The sequence below is a fragment of the Cavia porcellus genome, unplaced genomic scaffold (assembly GCF_034190915.1).
Source record: "Cavia porcellus strain 051 isolate PalLab524CR breed Dunkin Hartley unplaced genomic scaffold, mCavPor4.1 scaffold_4, whole genome shotgun sequence".
NCBI lineage: Eukaryota > Metazoa > Chordata > Mammalia > Rodentia > Caviidae > Cavia > Cavia porcellus.
In genome coordinates this window covers 55,131,050-55,156,013 of record NW_026947487.1, presented here as the reverse complement: position 1 = coordinate 55,156,013, position 24,964 = coordinate 55,131,050, and the positions used below count along the sequence as shown (strand labels likewise).

The window sequence follows — 24,964 nt, the reverse complement described above, 5'->3', positions numbered from 1 at the left end:
GCATGGACCTGTATTCAGATGTGACCGCCTCCGAGCACATGTGGTCTCATTTCCATCTGGCCCTGCTCCATGAACACCTCCCAGCTGGGTTCTGCCCAGGGCACCCCTGGGTGGCGGGCGAGGAGGTCTGAGACAGGAAGCCATCACGTCTGTCAATGCTGTAGAGCCTGTGTGCCCACCATCCAAGGGTGCAGAGTGTGGGTGTGCAGCTGGGACCCATCCACCATCTCTGGCTTCCCCAGGCAGCATGGCAGTGTGACCTGATCCTCATCAGAAGCTGCACCCACAAATGCTCTGCACATGCGTGCTCCACTACCTCAAAGCCCCAGCTGCTGCCCCATGTGCACCCTGCATGGGGTCAGGCCGGTTGTCCTTCATAGTCATGGTCCACAGTCATCATTGACCCAGGGGGTTCCAGCAGTGTTTGCTCCATCGACACCATGGAGAGATGTCAGGGCTGCTGGTTCAAGGAGGGCACCACCCCACTCAGGGCAGGGCTGCACCTGGCCCTGGGGATGAGTATATTGGTGCCCAGCATCTAGTGCCACTCTGGGCCTGGTCAGTGTACAGAGGTGACCTGCTTGTAGAGACGCAGAGTCTGGGCCCCAGTGGGGTAGCAGTGCTGGCTGTGGGCCCCTCTGCCCCCCATCTCCTGGCCCAGTACTCAGGTGGCACTGACCCAGAGTGAGCATGTCAGCTGTTGGGGTTGGCACCCATCTGCCCACAGCCCATGCGGCAGGTGCCTGCACTGCCCATTGGTGACTGGGAAAACGGACTAGGCTGTGCTGCCCACGGCACTTGCCAGCTGCCCCTCCCTTCCCCCCTACAAGTGGGCGGGCTCCTGCCCCATACTGCATCTCCTCCCTCTTCCCTCATCCTCATCCTCGTCCTTGCAGGAAGAGTAGCTCCTGTGAAGAGGGATGGGGAGGCCCTGGACCTCTGGATTCTGTGTTTCGACCTGGCTTTCCCACAGATGCCAGCCAGCCTGGCACCTTGCTCACCCTCACCCCACCCCCACAGACCCCATCTCCAGGACAGATGGGGAAACTGAGGAACATGATCCTACTCAGAGTAGAGGTGGAGCAGGGAAATGCAGGAGCCCTGGCTCAGTGCACACACAGCCAGCTGGGAGGCTGTTAGGAGCGAGGCTAGCCAGGGCCTTCTCTGCAGTGGTCGTACAGCCCTGGGACTTCCCTGGGGCTGATCTGGCAGAAACCTGTGTACTAACTGGGCAGCTGTGTGTGGGCTCTGGCCTACTGTACAGCAAGAGTGGCAGGCTTACCACAGCGGCTGGCATCTCACTCTGTGTCAGCGCCCCGACCCTGAGATGCGCTTGGAGACGGGCGCTGAGGGCAGGTGCTCCGGGGCTGCCGGCCGGCATCCTCATCCTGCTGTGTCTCTGTTTGTCCTCATCTATACTGTCTGGTGACTGTAGGCTCAGTGACCCACAGACATGGCCAGGGTGGGTGCTCACTAGGCCCCTCCCTACCTGACAGTTGCTTGAGCAAGACCCTAGCCCTGCATGTGTGTGTGTGTGGTTCTGGGATTGAACTCAGCCTCTATGCTGAGCTGTATTCTCTCTCAGCCTTTTTCATTTTTTGAGACAAGGTCTTGCCGAGTTGTTCAGGTGGGACTGGAACTGGGGTCCTCCTGCCTCAGTCTCCCAGACCATGCAGTGCTTCTCTGGTGATTCACAAGCAGCTGTTCCCTGGACCCCTCAAAAGTACCACACAAAGGGCTTGGTAGGGAGGCTACTCCACACCATCCCCAAGCTTCTGTTCTCTGGAATGCCTGCCCAAGACAGGAGGGATCCCCAAGGGGTCACAGGCCACCCGAGGGACAGCAGGCAGCCCCAGCTGTTGAGTCAGGTGCTCAGGAAGGCAGGAGAGTGTTCCCCAGCTTGGGGACAACACTTCCCCAAGCAAGTTTAATGGAACCAAGGATGTGGCTTGTACAGGAGGAAGAAGAGAGGTGGAGTGATGGCCTCCGAGGCACATGCGCCTCAGCTGGGGCAGGGCCACCTGGGGCTCCTCTTCGGTCCCTTGCTCATCTCTGTGCTGGTCTCCGGAGTTTGAGTCCTCTCCCTCTCTGTCTCTCTCTGCCCCTGGCCACAGCCACAGATGCATGCGGGGACTGGCTGGGACTAGAGGAGCGGGGCCCGCAGGACACTGCGCCCCGGCTGGGAGCGCATGAGCCTGCGCAGCCACTCGATGTAGCGGGCCACCCTGGTGTAGACGCCCAGCTGGCCCACGGCCGCACAGCCTTCACCCCAGCTCACCACACCTGTCAGGTACCACGTGCCACGGAACTGCGTGGCGTGTGGGCCCCCACTGTCCCCTTTGCAGGCGTCCTTGGTGCCGTCCAAGTAGCCGGCACAGAACATGTTTTTGGTGATCACTGGCGAGCTGTTTGTCCTCTGAGTCTGTTCCAGGCAGTCCTGGTTCATCAGCCGTGGCACCTCAATGGCCATGAGCTCCACAGCCATGGCGCCACGGTCCAGCAGCTGGCCCCAACCACTGACACGGGAGAAGCGGATTTTGGCCAGTGTGCCCTGTGCGAAGGCCGTCTCGGGTAGGCAGAGAGGCACCACATAGTCCGTGAGGTTTACGGGCCGCTGCAGCCGCAAGAGCACGATGTCGTGGTCTTTCTGGCCCCGGACATATGTGTCCGGGAAGATGACTTGTGTCACCTTTCGCACCTGCTCAGTGCCATCAACCTCGCTGAGGTCATGCTCACCTGGAGGAAGCCCATGCAAGGTCACAGCCATGCCCCTCCCAGGCTCCAGCTCCCTGTGCCCTGGTCTGGGACAGGCAGGTAGATGGGGTGAGGGGTGCATCTAAGCAGGCACCCCAGGGCTGCCAGGGGCTGCAGGCTCTTGTGGGGGTAGAAAGGGGGTGGGGAGGCTGTAACCAAGGTGCTTCTGGACTGGGTGAGAGGGTGGTAATGGGTGGGAGCCCTGGACATCAGTGTATAACTGGAGAGGCTCCTGGGCCTCACGTGGTCCATTGTGGCTCTGGGTCCCCTGCACACCTGGTTCTTTTAGGAGCAGGAAGGGGCCAAGCATGGTTGCCAAAGCGGGTGGCCCTGGTGCTGCCCCATCCACTCAGGGACCTTGCCAGCCACGTAGCCTGGAGCCTGGCCTCAGCCGTGGTCACTCAAGCCTGCCTCCCGCAGGACACAGGCAGCACTCACCCAGCACCACAGACAGGTTCCTCAAGCTCTGAAGCTTGTCGAAGCAGTGGGCAGCAGACACCACCCAGCCAGTCTCCAGCAGGGAGCCCCCACACAGTGGTGCCCCATTGAACATCAGGATGGCCTGGGTGGAGACACACAGATGCTGGTCACCTGGGGTCCCCACCTGAGCTGATGGCACAGCTGGCTGATGCAGCTCCCATCTGGAACCTGGGTCCTCTGGCCCCTTCCCTAGTAGGCTGCACAGCCCTGGCGGCTGTGCCCTGGACCAGAGGTTCCCAGCCCTGGCAGGATACCAGCACTACAGGACCCTTGGTGGCTGAGCAGGACCTCAGTGCACACCCTCCAAGCAAGGAGGGGCAGGGCTGGGTGCAGTGGCTGTGTCCCTCTTCCCTGAGCTCCCCACGGAGCCTGTGGTGGGCATGCTGTGCAGGGTGACCCAGCCGGAGACCACATGTGCTTGGGGCAGCCAGGCCAGGAAGGCCTTACCTGCCATGGACACTCCCCTCTGGGACACTTCTGGCCTCCCACAATTCGGCCTTGGATGTTGCTGTCCTTCCTTTTTTCCAGAACTGGTATTTTCCCACATGGATATTCAACTGTGGGATGGAAACCAGCGAAGGGGTATTTATAAGGGATGACGCATGAGACCCGGAAGCCACTCTGCAGGGCCACCCTTGGGGCCCCGGCTGCTGGGGCAGGGCAATTCTGAAGGCCCTGCTGGAAGCTGCTGACCCAGGAGCCCAGAGGGGCTAGCTGGAGAGGGCACAAAACCTTGCCCTGGAGCTGCGCCTGCCAGGTTCACAGAAGAAAGATGCTTCATGCAGATTATGAAGAGGTGAGCGATGGTCTGTTGAAGATGAGATGGTTGTACAACCACCATGCTCCCATGTTCCCTGTTCTGTGTCTGCCTATCAGTGGGGTCGGCTGGCCCAGCTTCCAGACCAGGCTGGGCACAGGAACTTGGGGTGTGGAGGTCTCCACCTTGGGCATCACAGCACAATCAGCCAAGGTTGGCGGCAGGAATCTACATTTTCCTGAAGCCCTGCTCCCTGGATGCCTGTGATGTGGGGCCCTGCAGGGTGTCTTGCTGGGCACTGACGTGCTAGCCTGCTAGACAGGTAGCCACCTGCCACGGGTCCTCCCAACCTCAGTCACAGGTGCCCCATCGGTGACCAGCCCTGTCCCTTGGTTTCACTGACACTGAGGTGCAGCAGACACCACAGACCCATATGACAGCAGCCCCTGGAGCCTGGTACCTGTGGGCATGCAGGATACCTGGTCCGGCTGCAGAGTGTACCCCGCGTGGCACCGGCAGATGCGCGTGTCTCCCTTGCGGTCACTGCAGTACTGCTCACAGCCACCATTCTCATTGTCACAGATCAGCAGTGCGCTCCTGTCTGGGAACAGGAAGGGGGAGCTGAGAGGGGCCCAAGGTGAACGTCCTCATCTCCATCTGCAGCTGTGGGCAGGGGGTGGCCTCACTTGTCTCACAGTTCCGGCCGCTGAAGTTCGGGAGGCAGAAGCAGATGTACAGCCGGAAGTCGTCTTGGCAGGTGCCTCCGTTCTGGCAAGGGTTTGAGGCACACTGGTCCCCGTCTGCGGAAGCTGGTGTGAGTGTACGAGAAGAGGGACTAGGGGGACCCTGAACAGCCCCACCTCTACTTACCAGTATATGAAGCCCAGAACTGGTTCTGGGAGGAGGAAGAAGCCACATGAGACACATTCGCCAAAGCCACAGTGACGGAGTCCATGGAAGGAGCTCACAGCTGTCCCTTCCCCAGGGACTCAGGGTCAGGTTTGCCCAGAAGAATCCCCCCATGACTTTTCCTCAGGTCTGCCCCAACTCTGCCTCCTCCATCTGTGCCCTGGTACAGGACTCACATGCTGGCTGAGACGGGAGCTCTGGACGAAAAGCCCTCATGGGGCTCCTGCTTGGACGTCCTGTGGCCAGCAGGACCTCTGCTTCCTTGCCATTGCCCTACCTGCCCCATCCATGGTCTCATTCTTCGTCACCAGGCGACCTGACCCCTATGTTCTGCCAACACTTGGAGTGCTCACAGTGCAGGAACAAGGGAGACTCTGAGGCTTGTGTGCCCCCGTGGCCCTGGCTCGCCTCGTCCTGCAATCCCTGGGCAGCCAACATCTGGGTGGTGCTCACCGTCTTCTCGGTGGTCCTGAGGATCTCCCGGGCCTCCTCGAATGTGCATGGTTCCTCCATGCATTCCGTCTCCAAGGAGCCTGGCCACAGCTCCTCCAGAAAGGAGTTGGCACGCCTCTGCCTGCGCAGCACGCCATGCGCTGCCTCCTGGGTGATGAACACTGGCAAACGGAAGATCCCAGAAATGCTGTGGCCTGCCACGCCAAGCTTGCATGGAGCTACCTGTCCTAGCCCTGCCCCGTCAGCAAAGGAAGTCGTCCCACTGCATCACTTCAGGAGAGCCAGCCATGCCTGATCACCCCATCGTGACTGAGGCGATCTCACTCCTGGCCTCTCCGCTGCACAGGGTGGCACCAAGGGCAGGGCTGGTCACCAGTGCCCTGCCTGCCCCAAGGGCCAAGGACTCCAGAAAAGTAAGCCTGGCTGGATTTGAAGTGGGATGGCTTCTCACAGGCAGCCAGTGACAGGTGACAGGGCACAGCCTTATGGGTGCATATACAGCCAGATTTTGACTGGCTGACCCTCACTTTTGGGAATTTAGCATAAGGAAATACTCAGTGTCACGCAAAAAACCCGGAGGAGCTACTGGTAATGGTAGTATGGCATCCAGGCTGGCATTAATTGCAGTGCTCAGGAAGCCATGAGCACACACGACAGCCATGCTTGTGATCCCAGCATGCGGGAGGCTGAGACAGGGGACTGCTGTGAGATCAAGGCCAGCCTGAACCGCAGAGTGAGACCCTGTCTCAACCCCTTTCCCAAAAGAAGTATGATACTGAGCAAAAAAGTGATGATAAAAAGGAAATATTGTGCATTCCCTTGGCAACATAAAATGTGCATGTGAACATATATGGATAGGTACTACATAAGTGCCATATGAAAACCCAAATTTCTCATGTCCACCCTACCCCATCCTCTGTCCTGGGGAACCACTCAGTCCCCTCAGCTTCCCAAGATAGTCAGTATGTCCTTGTCAGCCCTAGGTCCCACCTCACCCCCAGCCCCTCCCACATCCCCCTGGCTCTCACAGTGATGCTGACAGAGCAGGTGATCCACAGCCCCATCCTGCTTATGAGGGAAGAGAGGCTGGTGACCCTGAGAGTTCACCCTGGCTGCCTAGGATGGCATGACCCCAACAGCCTGAACCTCCTGAACTTGCAGATTCTTCAGGTGGGACACACACACAGTGCCCAGGGGATAAGGTGGAGATAGAGACAGAGGTAGTGACCACAAGAGCCCTCTGTGGCAGCTGTGCTCTGGAATGGCAGCTGCATGGGAAGGGGACCTGAGAACAAAGGCGGGCAGGAAGCAGCTGGGGGTGACCTGAGGAGGGGCTTGCAGGGAAGAGGTGGCCTCAGAAGGGATTGAAGTGGTGACTTGGTCTCCAGGAACTGTGGGTGAGTATGGTATTGATGGACTGGAAACACAGACCAGGGGCCTGCTAAACATGAGAGGGAAGGGAGGCAGCTGCCCAGCCATACAGCCTTTCCTTAAGAGACTACATCCCTTTCCTTAAAATCACCGCATGTCTGCACTATCTGCATTCCTAGGGAATCCACCTGGACAGGAGGGAGGTTTTGGGGTTGAGGCAGGGACTCGTGTCGTGCACCTCATGGCACTGGTGAGCTCCCAGCTTTCAGCAAGAGCCCGAGTTTTCTCTGAGGCCACAAAGCCTCAGCCAGTGTCTCAAGGGCCGACCCCAAGGTGTCTGTGGCAGGCTTTGGGAGCTGCACTCTGAGCCACTTCCAGATTTTCCCACATCACACACCCCCAAAAGTGCCTGTTCCTCATAGCACTTCAGACACTCACACATGTGCTTGTCCTGTGTGTCTGTGTGCTCCCATCTGCATATGGGTACCCATGTAGCTACCACACGTATGCATGTGTCTATGCTCGTGTCTGGCAGTGTTTGTACTTGTTCTCTGTCCCTGTGTACATATCGGTATGTTCCTGTCTGTGTGCACAGGTGGCTGTTTGTGGCTGTTTTTGGGTGCGTGTGTGCCTGTGTGCCCATGCGTGGGTGTATGTAAGCTCCTGGACAATATTTGTTTTGGAAGGAACAAACCTCAAAGCAAACAGTCAGCAAATGCTTTCAGTGATGGAAATATCTAGAACAAGAGCATGGCCGGGCCCAGGCCCAGCTCTGGAGCTTGCCACAGACAGCACCAGAGGGTAGTCCCCTGGAAGGACTTACCTGCTGCCAGGGACCCCTGCAGCAGTAGCAGGAGGCACAGCAGGGTGAGCCTGCAGCCTGGGGAAGCCATGGGACGTCAGCTGTCCTGGCCGAGGATGTCCTGTCCGGATGCAGCAGGTGGGCAAAGGGCGAGAGGGCGGGACGGCTAGGGTGGAGGCACTGGACACTGGCTGAAAGCTGCACCTGACCCTCAGAGACCAACCCCGGTGGCCAGCACCAGGCATGACAGGAAGAAGGAAGCTGTGCAGGCCAGTGATGGTTCCTTTGCAGAAAGGGGCGTGTGAAGAAGTGCTTAGCACAAGCTTAACACACGGCCCTGGGTTCAGCGGACAGAGATGAGGGTGGAGAAACACCAATGGCAGGGGGATCCCGTAGCCTGCAGGGAGGACACCAAGCAGGGACAGAGCATTGGGCAGGGGCAGGTGGAGGTTCAGGGAGACTCTGCCTGCCAAGCCCTGCATTGCAGGGAGGCCTGGCTTCCTAGGGGCCGAAGGCAGACCTGGCCCAGCCCAGACAGCAGCCACCAGCTCCAGTCCCTTCTCTCTGGGCCAGGACACAGACCAGGGCCTCTGCCCGTCTGGCTGCCTGTTCTTCCCGAGATCAGCTCTGTGCTCTGTCCACACAGACAAACCCTTCCCTCCTCAGAATGATTGTGCTGTTCTTGGATCTGTGTGGCCCATTTTCTAACTCCCCAAAACTCTGCTGGGATTTAAACCAAATCACATCTGACTTAGCGGAGAACTAGAGAGAAACGACCTTGGGCAGATGTCCACTTGCTGCAGCCACACACTATCCTCCACGACTTAGGCCCTCTGTCATGCCTTCTAAGGTTTCATTAGTTTGTCTACAGAACACACATCAGTTCTGATGCCCTGTGAGCCCATACGGCGTGCTTTGGTGAAGGCACTGTTCAACCCATGGGCCCCCTTGCTTTCTCTCTCGGGCAGTTGCTAGGGATTTCAGTAAGTCACATTACATTGTGTGGTGGAAGGCGTCTCTGTGTTCTTGGGGAAGGTGTTCTGTGTTCTTGGGGACAGTCCTCAAGTATCTCAATGTCTACGATTTTGGGGTGAGGATTTTGTTAGCTATACTTTATTGACTTAGGAAAATGTTCTCCTGCTCCTCGCTAAATGTTGTCAATGAAGTATCCTGTCATTGTCAATGAAGACTTTTTTTTTAGGAAAAACAAAACAAAACAGTATAAGGGTACAAGTAATACAGAATTACAAAAAAAAAAACGGTAAGAAATCACTATTAATAGATTACATATTGTCATCTTAGAAACAGTTGTTCAAGTTACAGGATTAAAGCATACAAAGTGGACATTCAAACAGTGAGACTGCAAACAGTTGTGTTCAATGATCCAAGAAAAACTCAGTAATATGGTCATCTATCTTAACACACCTAAACATACTTGCATTTTTATCCTTTAGAGCACTTTTTTACAACAAAAATTTACACATTTTGGGTTTTATTACTCCCATAGTTCTTATTACTTTTTTTTGGAAGAGAATAAAATCAAATATGACAAAACAAAGCTGTCAGTCAAAACCAAGGATAGACATAGCACATGATGTAAGAACAGAATACAAGGTTATCAACAATGGTTACCATAATGCCTCTTGCTTCCTTAAAAAGAATTGCCTATATCATTAGGTATAATAAAATTGAACAAAACAGTACAGAACAAGACCAATAAAACCTAAAATTGGAAACATTACAGGACTTCAAAAGAAGATAATATTCTAAGTAGAATGGGCATCATAAGTGAATCTTATTGCCTTCAAAGTAGTTGCCTATACCCTCAAACTTGATACTATTAAACAGAACGGAACAGTCTAATCAGTCAAAACAAGATAGTGGGAGTAATATAGGGCTTCAACTCAAGTTAATAGGAAATCAAAAAAGTTATAATATATCCTGCTAATTTTTTTTATTTTTTCCCTTAATTAAAAAAATAATATAATAAAATAAATAAATAATTTTTTTATGAATAAGGGGGAGATTGAGATAAAAAAGCATATAACAACATAACAATACATGTCAAAGCATGACAGTTTCAGCAACCTAGTGCTTCACTACAAGATAACTCGACTTAATAGTAGTTACCATAGTGTCTCTTTCCTTGAAATATTTGAATATAACTTCACATAGTATAGCATCAAACATATCAAGACAGTGTGAAACCATTCAAGTGGATGAAGGGTATTTAGAACCAGCTAACGGAAAACGAACAATGGTTTCTATATTATCTTTGTCTATAAAAATTTTTGTTTATACTATCACATATAATAAAATCCAGAAAGATACAACATGATAAAACCAATGGAGACAGAAGAGCAACAGTTTGATGGGACTTCAAAATAAGATGTATTAAATCAGCACTAGCTATTATGATGTCTTGTTTTCTTCAAAATAGCTGTTCATTTCATCACAGGCAATAATAACAGCCCAGAATAAAGCCATTCCAATTAATGAGTGAAAGCTTTATAAGGCTTCAAAGCTACATAATGGGGAATCATGATTACCATACACTTTTCTATATCTGAATCTTTTCCTACAATAGGGAAACTATTCGGTAGTCATATACGTGAGTTTGATTTATTTCACTTATGAGTGTGGTCTCAAGCTGCATCCATTTATTTATAAATATCTCAATGTGATCCTTCTTTATAGCTGAGTAGTACTCCACTGTATAATAATACAACTTTTTTATCCATTCCTCAGTTGATGGACACTTGGCGATTACAAATTGTGCTGCTATAAACATAGGTGCACATATATCACTGTGGTATGATGCTTTCAGTTCTTCTGGGAATATGCCTAGAAGTGGAATAGCTGGAACAAATGGGACTTCCAATCCCAGCTTTTTGAGAAATCTCCAGACTGACCTCTACAATGGTTGCACCAGTATACACTCCCAGCAACAGTGCAGGAGAGTTCGTTTTCCCCCACAGCCTCTCCAGCATTTGTTGTTGGTGGTTTTCTTGATCCTGGCCATTCTTTCAGGAGTGAGATGGAATCTCAGTGTGGCTTTAATTTGCATTTCTCTAATGACTAATGATGATGAACATTTTTTCATGTATTTATTTGCCATCTGTATTTCTTCATCTGAAAAGTGTGTATTCATCTCAGATGCCCATTTTTGGATTGGATCTTTGAATTTTGGGAGTCTGATTCTTAAAAATTTTTTATATGTTTTAGACAGAAGTCTTTTGAGGGAGAGTTCACTAAGATTTTTTTCCCAGTTTGTGGGTTTTCTTTTCACTATGCTGGATATTTCTTTTGACATGCAGAAACTTTTTAATAAGAGGTGGTCCCAGTTATTGATTCTGGGAAGTACTTCCTGTGCGGTTTGAGTCCTGTTCATGAATTCTCTACCTACCCCTATGTCTTCAAGGTTTCTACCCAATTTGTCTTCTAACAGATTTAGTGTTTCTGTTTTAATATTCAGATCTTTAATTCATTTAGATTTTAATTTAGTACATGGTGATAGGCATGGGTCTAGTTTTTAGTTTTTGGCAAATGCAGAGCCAGTTTTTCCAACACTATTTATTAAGAAGACTGTCGTTCTTCCAGTGAACCTGTTTGGCTCCTTTATCAAAGATAAGGTGGTTGAGTGTGTTTGTAGTTGTGGTTGTATCTTCTAATCTATTCCATTGATCTTCAGCTCTGTTTTGATTCTAGTACCATGTTGATTTTGCTATGGTTGCTTTGTAGTATAACTTCAAGTCAGGGATTGTGATGCCTCCTGCCTTGCCTTTGTTGCTTAGAACTGTTTGCTATTCTAGGTCTTTTCTCGCTCCGGATGAATTTTAGGAGTGATTTCTCTAGATCTATGAGGTATATTGATAGTATTTTTATTGGGATTACATTGAATCTGTATAAGAGTTTTGGGAGAATGGCCATTTTCACAATATTTATTCTTCCTATCCATAAGCAAGGGATGTCTTTCCATTTTCAGAGATCTCTTCAATTTCTTTTTTCTGTGTATTATAATTTTTCCTGTATAGGTCTTTCACTTCTTTCATATGAGTAATTCCTAAATATTTCATTTTTTTGGTTGCTAGTGTGAAGGGTGTGGCTTCTCTTATTTCTCTGTGATTTTGTTGTTAGTGTATAGGAATGCTATTGATTTTTGAGTATTGATTTTGTCATCAGCTACATTACTGAATTTATTTATTATATCTAAGAGTCTTTCAATGGAGCTTAGGGGGTCTTCTATGTAGAGTATCATGTCATCTGCAAACAATGATAATTTAACTTCTTTTTTCCCTATCTTTACCCCTTTTATTTCTCTCTCTTGTCTAATTGTTCTGGCTAGTATTTCCAGTACTAGATTAAATAGGAGTGGTAAGGACATCATTGTCTTGTGCCTGATTTTAAAGTAAAGGCTTTCAATTTTTGGTCATTTAGTATGATACTGGCTGTTGGTTTGTCATAGATGGCCTTTATTATATTGAGGTAAAGACCATCTATTCCAATTTTCTGTAAAGTTCTTATCATGAATGAATGTTGGACCTTATCGAAAGCTTTTTCTGCATCTATAGAAATGATCATGTCATTCTTACTTTTGGCTTTATTGATATGGTGGATTACATTTATTGATTTACATATGTTGAATCCCACTTGGTCATGGTGTATAATCTTCTTGATGATTTGCTGTATCCTATTTGCCAATATTTTATTGAGGATTTTTGCATCTGTATTCATTAGGGAGATTGGTCTATAGTTCTCTTTTTTAGTTGGGTCTTTCTCAGGTTTTGGTACTAGAGTAATATTTGCTTCCAGGAATGACTTAGGAAGGATTGCTTCCCTTTCAATTTCATTGAAAAGTATGAGGAGTGTTGGCATTAGGTCTTCTTTGTATTTCTTGTAGAATTCTGCAGTGAATCCATCTGGGCCTGGACTCTTCTTTGTAGGTAAGGACTTAATTATATTTTAAATTTCATTAATGGAAATTGGGTTATTCAGCAGTTTTACATCCTCTTGACCTAGCTTTGGTACTTCATATGTTCCTAGAAATCTGTCTATTTCTTCTGTGTTATCAAATCTTTGAGAGTAGAAGTTTCCAAAATAGGTGTTGATGATCTTCTGTATTTCTATACAGTCTGTAGTGATTTCACCTTTTTCATTTCTTATTGCATGAATCTGAGCTTTTTCTTTCCTTTTCTAAATAAGGGTGGCTGGGGGCTTATCAATTTTATTTATTCTTTCAAAGAACTAACTCTTTGATTCATTGATTGGAATGTTAGTCTCTATTGCATTGAGTTGTGCTCAGATTTGTATAATTTCCTCTCTTCTTTTGGCTTTGGGCTTGACTTGCTCTTCTTTTTCTAGCTGTTTGAGGTGTAGCATCAGGTTATTTATTTGTATTCATTCTGTTTTCCTGATGTGGGAACTCAGTGCAATAAATTTTCCTCTAAGGACGGCTTTCATTGCATCCCACAGATTCCGGTAAGTTGTATTTGTATTTTCATTTTCTTGTAGGTATTGTTTAATTTCTTCTTTAATTTCCCCTGTGACCCACTGATTACTCAAGAATGTGTTATTCAGTTTCCATGTGTTTGTGGGATTTTTGCAGTATCTTTTATCATTAATTTCTAATTTCAAAGTGCTATGATCCAATAACATGCAAGGGATAATTTCAACTCTTTTGCATTTATTTAAACATGTTCTGTGAGCTAATATATGGTCTATTTTAGAGAATGACCCGTGTGCTGCTGAGAAGAATATGTATTCTGATGTTGGATGGAACACCCATTTGTTCACATGTGTGATTTAGTTCTGTTATTTCTTTGCTGATTTTCTGTCTGGTTGATCTGTCCCTTGTTGTCAATGATGTGTTAAGGTCTCCTATTACAATTGTGTTACTGATAATTTGATTTTTCATTTCTGTTAATACTTGTTTTATATAACTGGGTGCTCTGGCATTTGGTGCATATATATTTAAGATAGTTATCTCTTCCTTTTGAAGTTTTCCCCTAACGAGTACGCAGTGACCTTTTTTGTCTCTTCTGATCATTATTGGTTTAAAGTTCACATTGTCTGCAAACAGAATGGCTACTCCTGCTTTTTTTTTTTTTTTTTTGGTTCCCATTGCATGGAGTATTGTTTTCCATCCTTTGACTGTCAGTCTGTGAGTATCCTTCTGGGTTAGATGGGTTTCTTGTAGACAACATATGGTTGGATTTTGTTTCTTGATCCATTCTGCCAGTCTGTATCTTTTAATTGGGGCATTGAGACCATTTACATTAATGGTTATAACTGTTATCTGTTGGTTTATTGTTGACATGTTATCTTTCTGCTGTTGCATCTTTATCTTTGTGTTCTGTTTAATTATCTGCTTTGCTTAGTGGCTTTTTCCTAAGTGTATCTAAACTGTCTTTCAGTATTTTTTGCAGGGTTGGCTTGGTGATCAGGAAGTTCTTTTTTTTTTTTTTTTTTTTTGTCTTTTTCATTTTTATCGGTACTGGGGATCGAACTCATGACCGCCTGCTCACAAGGCAGGTGCTTATGCTGCTGAGCTAAATCCCCAGCCCCTATCATGAAGTTCTTCAGCTGTTCTTTGTCATGGATATATCTTATTTCACCACTGATTTTGAAGGATAGTTTTGCAGGGTACATCAGTCTAGGTTGGAAATCATTTTCCTTTAGGATCTGTAATACTTTACTCTATGCTCTTCATGACTTTATTGTTTGTGCTGAGAAGTCTGCTGTGATTCTGATAGGTTTTCCTTTATAAGTGATCTGTCTTTTCTCTCTGACAGCTTTTAATAATCTATTCTTGTGTTGGATTTCTGGGATGGTGATTATTATATGTCTGAGTGTAGTTTTATTTTGGTTATGACTATTTGGAGTTCTATAAGCTTCACTGAACCTGATGTTGGTTTTCAATCTCATGCTTGGGAAATTATCAGCTATTACTTCTTTAAATATCCTCTTGACGTCCTTTATGTCATCCCCTTCTTTTTCATTAATCCCTATCAATCTTACGTTGTTTTTCTTTGAATCATCTTGCAGTTGAATTATTTCCTGATTCTTTGTTATTTTTAAAAGATCTTTCCTTTCCTGTTCTCTAGCTGCAATCTTGTCTTCAAGGTCTGAAATTCTATCTTCACTTTCATTGAGGCGGTTTTTATAGCTTTCAGTGGAATTTCTGATTTCCTGTGTATCTTTGTGCATCTGCTTTATGTATTCTGTTTGTTTCTTATATTGCTCATCTAGGGATTCTTTTTGTTTAGTTCCTCCAATTTTTTAACTGTGTTTTCTTATGTTCAGCATCTCTTTCATTTCTTTTATCATTGCTTCTTTTATGTGGGAGATTATTTCTAGTTTGAATTCCTTTAAAGCTTCCTGGAGTTGCTTGTTTACTTCAGTAGCTATTGTCTGATATTTGAGGTATATGGCATATATTTTCTTCTATATACATCACTCCTAAGGTTTCTTGGGATGGGCTGGAGGTTTGAGATTGGAATTTGGTCTTTCATTTTGTCATTTTCCTGTATTTCTGTGTTTCAAGTGTTATTCGAAAGCTTCCTCAGGTTCTGTTGGAAATCCACTTCTATGCCCGCATCTCTTGGGCCTCTGGCATCCTGTTCCCCCAAGCCGCCGGGCCTCTGGAACCAGTGGTGCTTGCCTTCTTGCTTAGAACTCCACAGTCCCAACAAGCTGGACTCTGGGGGAAAGTGGGCACCCACTTGGTTGCTTAGAACTCCACAGTTCTCCAAGCACAGCTTGAATGGGGAGGCGGATGCAGGTGTCCTAGACCAGCCTAGCTGTTCCAGTGTACCCAGAAGGCTAGAGGGTCCCAAACAAGCTGGGCTCAGGGGAAAGTGGGTGCCCGCCTGCTTGCTTAGAACTCCACAGTTCTCCAAGCCAATGAAGACATTTTTGTGTGTATGTCTGCAGGACTGGTGACTTGCTTCTGTTAGTTTTCTAGAAAATTAAAATAGCATGTTTCTGACACTGCACTACCCTCCCAGTACTGGAAAAAAGGGATGACAATGTGTTATTTTTTTTTTTCTTTGCAATGCTGGGGATTGAACCCAGGGCCTCACACATACTAGGCACCCCAGCCCATATTGCTTTTATGTAAAACATTCATTTGGGCTTTTGGAATTTTTTGCACTTACCTTCACAAATGTATGATTCTTTTCTTACATGATCTTTTCAGTTTGGGGTACCAAGGTTATACTTGATGGAATGGTTTAAAGCTAGACCTCCCCTAAAAGCCTCATGAGCCCCTACGTGGGCCTTTTGGAAATGACTTGACCATTGTAGCTTCTAGCCAGCTTGCTGTTAGGAGGTGGCACATGATCAGAAGTGGTGGGTCCATGGGGGTGTTCATCTCCCTCCTGCTCCCCTTTCTTCTCTGTTGCTTCCTGGCTGCCATCACAACATAAGCAGCTTTCCAGTGCTGGGCCTCTCTTGCCATGCTCTCTGCCTGGAAGTCAGCTAACCAGGGACTAAAACTGTGGGCCAAGGTAAGCCTCTCTTCCTTTAGTTGGGGTGCTGTTATTGTGCCCTAGCAACAAGAACAGGACTAAGACAGACTTTGGTGCCAGTAAAGTGGAGCAGCTGCTGTGATGTACCTGGACATGTGGTTCAGAAACAGTTGGAAGTGGTTTGTTGCAAATGTTTGGAAAGATTTGGAGAGCCAACTAGAGAAGCCCTAGAATACTGTCAGCTGAACTTGACAGGAGATTCTTATTGGAGTGCAAAAGACCAGAATGTGGGCAGAAATGCAGATGGTAAAGACCAACATCAGGAGGTGTCAGTTGGGAACAAGGAGTGCTTTGCCATTTAGACTCCAGGCCATGTGCATTGTGCTCTGGCAGAAAATTTGTCCACATTTTGCTCATGTCCTGAGAGTGTAACATAGATTGAGATTAAGGATGGTAGACTAATTAATCTAGTTGAAAAAATTTCAAGACAGTCCAGTGTTGTGGCCTGAGCAATGCTGGCAGCTTTTAGCTATATCTATCATGAGAAGTGGGACCAAAAAGCAGAGCAAACTAACTTGAAAAATTTTGCTGGTGGACAGAAAGAAAGTACCAATAATGTTGATCCTTACAAAGTTTTGGTCCAGGATAGCTTGGCTGCTAGAACAATTAGCATTAAAAAGAAGCCAAGTACTTTGGATGGAGACAATAGGAAACATGCCTTGAGCATACATGAAGTACCAGCAAAACCTCACCCTTCCAGGGCTCCAAGGTACAAAAATGAGACTCTGCTTTGAAAAGACATCCCCAGAGCACCCTACTCAAAACAGACTACTGATGAATTGGTTCCTCTGGATTTGAGTCAGGGTACTCAGCTATTTAGGCCTCTGCAGTCATGACACAAGGGGGCCCACTACTGCCTGAACTGTTTGCAGACCTAAATGTCATTCGTGTGGTGCTAGTTTCACAAGCATGCAGAATGCAGGAGTTGTAATGTGGGAGGTTTCCACTTAGATTTCAGGAGCAGGCCTGGGAGGCCAGGAAAGTGTGTTCCTGAGAGGGCAGTGCATAAAGCTTTGGGTGTAAAGCTGAAAGTGCAATGAAGACTCCAGGAAGCTGGAAATGCCAGGAATCAGAAATGTTGGCTGAGGGGCTGGGGATTTAGCCCAGTGGCATAAGCGCCTGCCTTGTAAGCAGGCAGTCATGAATTCGATCCCCGGTACCGATAAAAAAAAAAAAAAAAAAAAAAGAAATGTTGGCTGAAGAAGACCATAGACAGTGAGCAAAGTTACCTGAAGAGAAGCCATGAGTGTTGCAACCTGCAATGTAGTAAGAATGAAGCCATCCAAGTCTTTTGGAGCTCAGGTTTGTCCAAGGTACTGAAAATGTAGCTACATGGTTTAATGTTTGCCCTGATGGGTTTTGGTTTTGCTATTGTCCCACTGGTTTCCAGCCCCCTATTCCTCCCATTTGGAAAGTTTACCTTGTGCCATTGTATGTCAATAATGTTTAGCTTTTTGATTTTTATAAAGGCTCACAGCTATGAGTTTGCCTTGCATCTCATAGGAGACTTTGGACTTGAACTTTTCAGCTAAGACTGCTGACTTTGGTGATTCTTAGATGAGCTAATTGTTTTGCATAAAGAAATGTACACACATCTTTTGGAGGCCATGGGTCAAATGCTGATTTATATCTAGATGTCCCTCAACGTCCTCATGCACTCATAGGTAGGGGCTTTTGGAAGGTGACTGGATGATGAGGCCTTATAGTTCATTTGCTATTAAGAGGTGGGGTCTAGTTGGGAGAGGCAGTTACTGGGGGTGTGACCCAGAGGGTCCCCTTCCCACTCTCTGCTTCATAACCATCATGATGGAAGGAACATCCCAGGGCTTGCCGCTTTGCCATGCCATTGATGCCTGGGAGTTGGCTAATAATGGGCTAAAACTATGAGCTGAGCTAAGCCTCTCTCTTAGTTTATGAGCGTGTCTCAGGGACAAGAAAGTGACTAAAGCACTTCCTTCATTAGTTTGTTGAGTTGCTTCTCTCTTTTATATTCTTTATGTAAGTTGGCTGAAGTTAGTATTGGTATCTTTATATTCCGAAAAACCTACGTGGTATATTTGGGATAAAATTTTTTACTGTGATTTACTTTCTCTGTTATTCATTCATTTATTAACCCAAGTATTTTATTTCTCCTGGTTCAATTTTGGCAATTTGGCTTTTCAAAACATTATTTCCTATTTATTTTCCATTTAAAACCTTTATACATTGTGAAGTTTCACATTTTTAAGTTAGCCAATTTTACCAGATTTTTCAAGGAACAAGGTTTTGTTTTGTTTTGGGATACTAGAAATGGAACTCAGGACCCCATGCTTGCCAGGAAGGCACTGCACCACTGAACTAAATCCCTGGCCCTAAGATTTCATTTTTCATTGATTTGGCTTTTGTTTTCACTTGTAATAATTCCTTGTTTATATTTTTGAGTTTTACTTGTCTTTCTTCTTAGCTTCCTTAAATGAGAAACTTATTAATGTGACCACATAAAAACTAGACAGTCAGCTGCAGACGTGGGTCTCAGCCATGTAGCCCCTGCAGATATCTGGTGGTCTCAAGCAATACTCCCCAGCCCTGGGCACAGAACCCCAGGAACACTGCACCCTAACACAGGGCTCAGAAATACACTTTTAGATTCCCAAACACCTTTTCATCATTTTGTAAACAGTGTATGTTTCATGCGTGTTGGAAAATGGTACATAGTTTTCTACATTTGAAGACATACAGGTATAGGTTTCCATGGGAAATGAAAACCCCATGCCCAGCCCACTGAGGTTCACCTTCTGTCTTCTGAACCTTATTACTGGTTGAAGGCAAGTCTGTGATTCCCAGGCAGCTACTGCTGTTTAATTTTCATTAAGTTTGATTCTACATGTCATTAGTGTTGCTGGGCCACCTTTCCCTGGTTGGTATTTATCTGGTCTATTTGCTTCCTTTTCTTTCCATACTTTGCCTAGTTTTGTTTTGGGGTCTCCTATAGCAGATATTTGTGGTCCCTCTTGGTGCTCATCTGGCACATCAGCTCTCTGCACCACTTAGTTCACACATCAGTTCCCTGCCATGGCTAGACAAGCCCGCACTCACTTCTCCATGACATTTGTGGCTTCCCCTCCCCCATCGTTTCTGCCAGAACAAAACTCTTCTTTCCTTCTCCAACTTTCTGGTCAGAAGCTGTCAAGGGGGTTATCCTGCAGTGGCTCCACTACACTCTGCAGCTGATGGTATTTCCCACATGTGTAACCTCATGCTATTTCATCATTTCCACCGTCTGATGTGAGATGCTTGCTAGCTGTGCCTTCCTCAAGCCCCTTAGCCCCGCTCTGTCCTGTTGTAACTTGTACAGAGATTCTCCATTTAATGATCTGTTTAATAACTGTTTTGACTTATGACCAAGGCACACCTTTTGGACCTGTGACCAGTGTTTTTTTGTAAGCTCTGCACATCTTGTTTACAGAGCTCTCTTGTTTTGCAAACACTGTCTATCTGCACTGTAATTTCTGCTAACTGTACAGCACAGGGCATGCACTGCTGCTATGTATGTTGTTATTCACTGCAGTACTGCATGTAAGAATTCTGCAAGTAAAAGCCAAGCCATCCAGCTGGAGTTTCCTTTGACAATTTCTCTGTTCTGGACATTGTATGCACATACGATGCACAGCTCCTCAGGTAGTAATCAAGCCATTCAATGACTTAGCTGCAGGGAGCGAATGTGGTTCTTAACCGGATGTCCTTACTTGCCAGACCAGGCACTGAGAGCGCGCAGTGCCAAACCCAGCTGCTGCAAGAGGCCAACGGTAAGAGGTGCTGACATTTATTCAGACTTCATCCATACAGATAAGAACTTGGATTTTTAAATTTCACTTACATCAGAAGTAAAAAAAAAAAACAAAACAGTGAATAAAAGGTGACATTTTAAAGTGCTGTTATGAGGAAGAGACCACAGGTGGGCAGGCTCCTGAGGAGACGGTAGGAGCTCCGCCTAAACAATGGATCTGGGCAACTGTGTTCCGAGTCGCTTTCGGAATCTGTGTACCCGGGGAGAAGGCCACCGAGTGTCCACGTGTCTGTTATGATTTGCTGGGGTCTGGCCAGCGATGGCTCTGCACCCGTGGATCGGGAGGGTGCATGGCCTCGACCCCAGGGTCAGTGCCAGTAGGGTGAAGGAACAAGGAGAGGACTGTAAAGTGACACTGTTCAGCAGCTTGAGACATAAATACGTCCTTTACATCAGATCATATGTACACAGGTGAACATATATACACACATACAAAAATATCTGCCCTGCTGGGCACGGAAAGGGAATCGAAAGAAGAGAATTGGTTTCTAGACGCACAGAAAAGGAAAGAAACAGAAGAGCTTCATCCCAGTTCTGCCTCGATTTGGATAAAGGAGACTCCCGCCCACATCCAGATCTGCCCTGGCAACTCCCACCCAGCACCTGGAGGTGGACCTCCCATCAGAGCGGGCAGGTGCCCGGGAGAGGCACCAAGGTCCTGCCCACCCCGGTGGGATGGGCAGTGGCGCAGCGAGCCTGTGGCCGAGTGCAGCGACCCTGTGGGAATTGTGTTCTCACACTTTTTCTTTAAAAACAATAAAAATACCCTTACTTAGTGAAGCTCTTTAAAAACATTGATAACCCACCCTTTTTTTTTTGTAAAAAAGAAGGTTAACATTTTAAATTATAGCTTAAGTTTTCCTGTGAAAATGAAACATGTGCAGGTGGAAGGACCTCCTTGGTCTCTGGCTGCCTTTGGGTACAGAGCTGTCACCTAGCCAGAGCAGGTGCCAGGTCCCTGTTGCCCACTGCAGGGGCACCTCAGGAGTGCAGGCTGAGCGTTCCCCAAGCCGTGTAGTGGTATAAACGACGTGCTTGATGTAAGCCCCAGTAACAAAAAATAGTTTTCTATCAAATACAGTATCAAATTGTCATTTCATGTAAACACAGTGATTCTTGGTAAAGATCTGAAACCAAGGTACCACCAAATGGCCAAGGGACTGACCTTATTTTAAAAAATCAGGAACTTATAAAAGAGTCCCAAGCTACCCACAGGCTGCTGGCCTGTCGACGCGGCAGGAAATGGGGAGAGGGCGGCGGGCCGGGTGCGCGAGGCCTCTCCATTGACGGGCGCCCGCATCCTCCTCGCTGGGCCCCATGGCGCGGCCGCCTCGCCCCACACTAGCCACAGGACACCCCAGGGCACGCACCGCCCCGCCTGGTGGTCGCTAGGCCTGGAGGTCGAAGGGCGCGGGGCAGCCCTCGCTGCAGCTCGAGGAGTTGCTCAACACGGCGGACCCTGGGCTCGACTCTGCGGAGGGAGGCAGCGGGGACACTCTGGGCCCGGGTCGCTGCACTTCCGGGGCCGGGCCAGGCGGGGTCAGCGCGCACCGCGGGTCTTACCTGAGCTGCTCAGACACTGGGCCGAGCGAGACTTGCCCAGGAGTGCGCAGAGGCTGCTGGCCGGCACCCAGGCCTCCTGCCCGTGGGTCAGGTCCCGAACGAACCTGTGAGGGAGAGCGGCTGCAGGTCCACAACGCCCGACGCCCATGGTGTAGGTATGCTGGAGCAGGTGTAGGGGTGCAGGCCTGCCCAGTGTGTGGGCGTGCCTGAGGAGTGAGGGGCGTGGCTAAAGAGCGTGAGGGCGTGGCTTGGGCTGCCTGAGGTGTGAGGGGGCGGGCCTGAGGTACGTGTGGGCGTGTCTGAGGAGTGAGGAAGTGGGGGGCTGTGGACCTGAGGTGCGCGTGGGCGGGGCTGAGGCGCGTGTGGGCGTGCCTGAGGTATGGGGTGTGCTTGAGGTGCGTGCGGCCATGTCTGAGGTGTAAACACTGCGCACCCTCTGAGGTGTAAACACTGTGCACGCTGGGGGAGCCTGCATGCCTCTTACCAGAGCCCTTCGGCGCCCTCCTCCACCACCTCCACCACGTCCCCACTCCTCACGTTGAGGGTGTTGGGATCCCCCTTCTCCTCGTCCATCACGACAGTGTATTTACCAGGGACCTAGGCAGGGCGCAATTCAGAGGCAGGGCCAACGGATCAGCACAACTGCCCCGAGACACCCATGCAAGCCGCGTACACCTGTCCCACCCATCCACGGAGCACCAGCCACAGAACTTGAACAAGTCTACACTGGGTGGCTCCAGAGGCGCAGTGAGGGCCTCAACAGCACCTTGCTGGGGGCCTGGTCACGTGCACAGATGTGCAGAGATGACCAGCTTACACCAGGGTCCTCTCTTAGGATCCCAGCTGTCGACACGCCCTCAGTACTGCTGCGTCCTCACTGTCCAGCCACAGGGGATCTGTGGTCTCCAAACACCCCCACGGCCCCGGATCTTTGTTCGCGTCCCTCTCCAGAACGCTCCCTACCGCAGGTCTAGTTTAGTGGCCATGCTATCCAAGGCCCTCCGTGGCCACATGTCCCAGATGGTACCAGGCCCCTTCCATGGCTGGCCTCTCCCTGGCTGTCTGCTTTCATGGCTGCTTGCCATCCTGACCTAGCTTGTTGTGATTTACTCCTTTCTTGTGCCTCCCTGCAAGAGGAGAGGCTGTCTATGCTGTCCTGCTTTATCACCAGCTCCGGGGAGAGGCCAGGCCCGGGCGGAGTCCTGCTGCTATGGATGTGGAGTCCAGGAGTGGACGCCAAGCACATGGATGCCCCGACCTCCTATAGCAGCTGTGAGCACACAGCTGAGGAGGATGGGCCGGCCCTCTAAGTGGAAGAGTTGCACCCGGCCCCTCCCGGGCCCTGCCCACCCCCACCACCCAGCACAGCCATGACCCTCCTGCCCTGCTTCCCCATTATTGAGCTTCCCCAGGCCATGTCCAGGCCACCTCTGCCCTCCGAAGCTCTGGGCAGTCATGTGAACCCCCTGCTCACACCAGGCCCTGTGCAGAGTATGTAGACACCACCGGCCAGTGTAACCCTAACTCCACAGCTTCCACATGCAAAGGGCTTTCACCAGTTCCATTGGTAAAAGCTAGACCTCATTTACCACACAAAGCTCACTGTGGGTCAAGGCCTTGAAGTTCCTTAAGGACGAGGCGGAGATGTTAGCAAAGAGAGGTGAGTACTTCTTGTATGTGTTGGGGTTGGGTGCCAGCCGACCCAGGAGGTACCTGACTGGGCTCTACCATGGACACTCAGCCAAGGAACAGTGCCCATCCGTGCCAAGAGCTGAAGCCATACCCAGAGACTCAGACCAAGGGGACCTCCCATGTTCCCTCCCCAGGGACCATAGTGCCCCAGCCACCCATGGGGAGCAAAGTTACCAGCTTTTTGGGGCCCACACTACCATCTTCCTCAGCATCGGATGAGTTGATGGGCTCCTCTGCACTGGACCAGCCACCGTCATCCTCGGGGGCCTCTAGGGACTGGGATGTTTTGCTCCAGCCTGGAAGAAGGACAGGTGCCAGTGAGGGCCACCCCAGTGATGGAGCCACAGCATAGGGGAGGGACTGCATCCCCAGCCCCAGACGGGCCTAAAGTCCCCCAACCAGGATGGTGTTCTCTGCACCCTTCCAAGGTGTTGGAGCAGTTCTGCTCTGACACTGGGGAATTTCAGGGGAGCCTCTGCTTCTACCTCATTGAGTTCCTGGGGATACTGGGTCCAGAGCCTCCCTGAAGAGGTGGGCCCTCATCCTGTCATGCCACCATCCTCAGGAGCCTACCCTTTGGCCCATGCCCTGTGGCACATGTACAGGGGAAGTTGCTTTCCACGAACTCAAAGCTACCAGTTTCTAGCAAAATCAGCCAAGTGAGTTCCAGTTGGCAAGCCCAAGGTGGCCCGGGACAGAAATGCTGAAGTGCCACTGACAGCAAATCCAGGCCCTCCCATTGGGTATCCCCCCACTCAGGCCCTGAAGTCCTGCCTAGCATGTGGCCTTGAGGCAGCTACAAAGGGTAGGAAAGCTCCAGGCCCCATCCTGAGATGACAGAGATGCTTTGGATACAAGGACCCCACTGCTCTGAGAGACATGTCAACATGACCATGCATGTCAGGAAGCTGGTGGCCTGGGGAACCCCAGCTCCATGGTCCACTCATGCAGCCAGTGAGAGGAGGGCATTGAGCTCTTGGAAAGCAGCTGTGGAGGGGCCACCCGTCCACTGAGAGCACTGCTGAGGACCATGGGAAATGTCCCTCATCACCCTAGGACAGGCACCACCCATACCAGGCCCGGCTCAAAGGGGCCCCTCTGGCTCTGCCTCCTGGGGTGCACTGTGGAGGTGGGGGCTGTGTACTGGGCCCTGCCTGCCAGAGCTTCCCAGGGTCGTGGCTGCAGAGACTGTGTGCATGCACGAGTGTTCCCAGCTGCTGACACAGCGTGGGGGCTGGACGGAGCTTGTTCAGACCCTGCCAGCCATCTGGCCTTCAGGCAGCCCTTGGGGGAGAGGCAGGCGCAGCCTTAGTGCACCTGGGTTCCGCTAGGGGGCTCAGGAGCCCTGCACAGCACCTGTTCTGGGTCTAATTGTATGGATGGTGGGTGCCACAGGCTGAGGCCCAGTGGGCTCAGGCTGCAGCTGGTGGGGTCAGCTCTCCTGGAAGTCTGGAAGTCTACCAGTCCCAAGGCACTTGCCAATCTGGTCACCCTGTTTCCTGTGAAATGGTCCCTGACATGCTCCCAGCAGGATAACAACCGAGAGGCTGCTGGGCCTCAGGAGGCAGCCGGGTTGTGGGTTGCTGTCTATCCACAGGTGGCACAAGATAGGGAGTGGAGACATGTCACCCGAAGCTGTTCCTACACACCTGCAAGGCATCCTCTCCACTCACTGCCAGCAACAAGGGTCTGCCAAGAGGAAACTGCCCACCAGGCCATGGTTGGGGAAGTGTGTGGCCCTGGCCAGTCTGCCAGGCCACTCTGTCCCACAGTCCTACAGGGCCAACTGTGCAGACAGCTCAGAGCTCAGGCATGTGGAGAAAGCTCTG

General features: G+C 49.4%; 2 protein-coding genes across 14 annotated transcripts in view; both read right to left on the bottom strand.

The window, feature by feature from the left end:
- Nucleotides 1-1,859: 1,859 nt before the first annotated feature.
- F7 (coagulation factor VII) lies at nt 1,860-19,693 on the bottom strand. Its single transcript, XM_003477502.5, has 8 exons — nt 7,548-19,693; nt 5,354-5,514; nt 4,862-4,886; nt 4,678-4,791; nt 4,452-4,592; nt 3,682-3,791; nt 3,193-3,316; nt 1,860-2,736 (listed from the first exon to the last, which is right to left on the bottom strand). Exons 1-8 carry the CDS (start codon nt 7,615-7,617, stop codon nt 2,144-2,146), a joined length of 1,338 nt encoding a protein of 445 aa, XP_003477550.2. The 5' UTR covers nt 7,618-19,693; the 3' UTR covers nt 1,860-2,143.
- Nucleotides 19,694-19,840: 147 nt separating this feature from the next.
- Mcf2l (MCF.2 cell line derived transforming sequence like) overlaps nt 19,841-24,964 on the bottom strand; it is a 93,929-nt gene continuing 88,805 nt past the window's right edge. For 12 of the 13 annotated variants that reach the window (XM_063247056.1, XM_023560654.2, XM_005007137.4 and 9 more), the window contains 4 exons: nt 23,310-23,431; nt 21,928-22,040; nt 21,444-21,547; nt 19,841-21,351 (listed from right to left, as the gene is read on the bottom strand). In XM_063247056.1, the coding sequence (XP_063103126.1) occupies nt 21,269-21,351; nt 21,444-21,547; nt 21,928-22,040; nt 23,310-23,431 (422 nt within the window). In that variant the 3' untranslated portion in view covers nt 19,841-21,268. Of the gene's footprint in view, nt 21,352-21,443; nt 21,548-21,923; nt 22,041-23,309; nt 23,432-24,964 lie in introns of those variants that run through there. The other variant, XM_023560652.2, reaches the window with a different exon arrangement.

Coding starts and splice junctions, on each gene's coding strand:
- F7 (XM_003477502.5), bottom strand. CDS start 7,617: ATGGCTTCCCCAGGCTGCAGGCTCACCCTGCTGTGCCTCCTGCTACTG. Junction 3,317..3,681: donor GAGGGGAGTGTCCATGGCAG/GTAAGGCCTTCC, acceptor GTCTCCACCCAG/GCCATCCTGATGTTCAATGG. Junction 2,737..3,192: donor GAACCTGTCTGTGGTGCTGG/GTGAGTGCTGCC, acceptor GGCTTCCTCCAG/GTGAGCATGACCTCAGCGAG.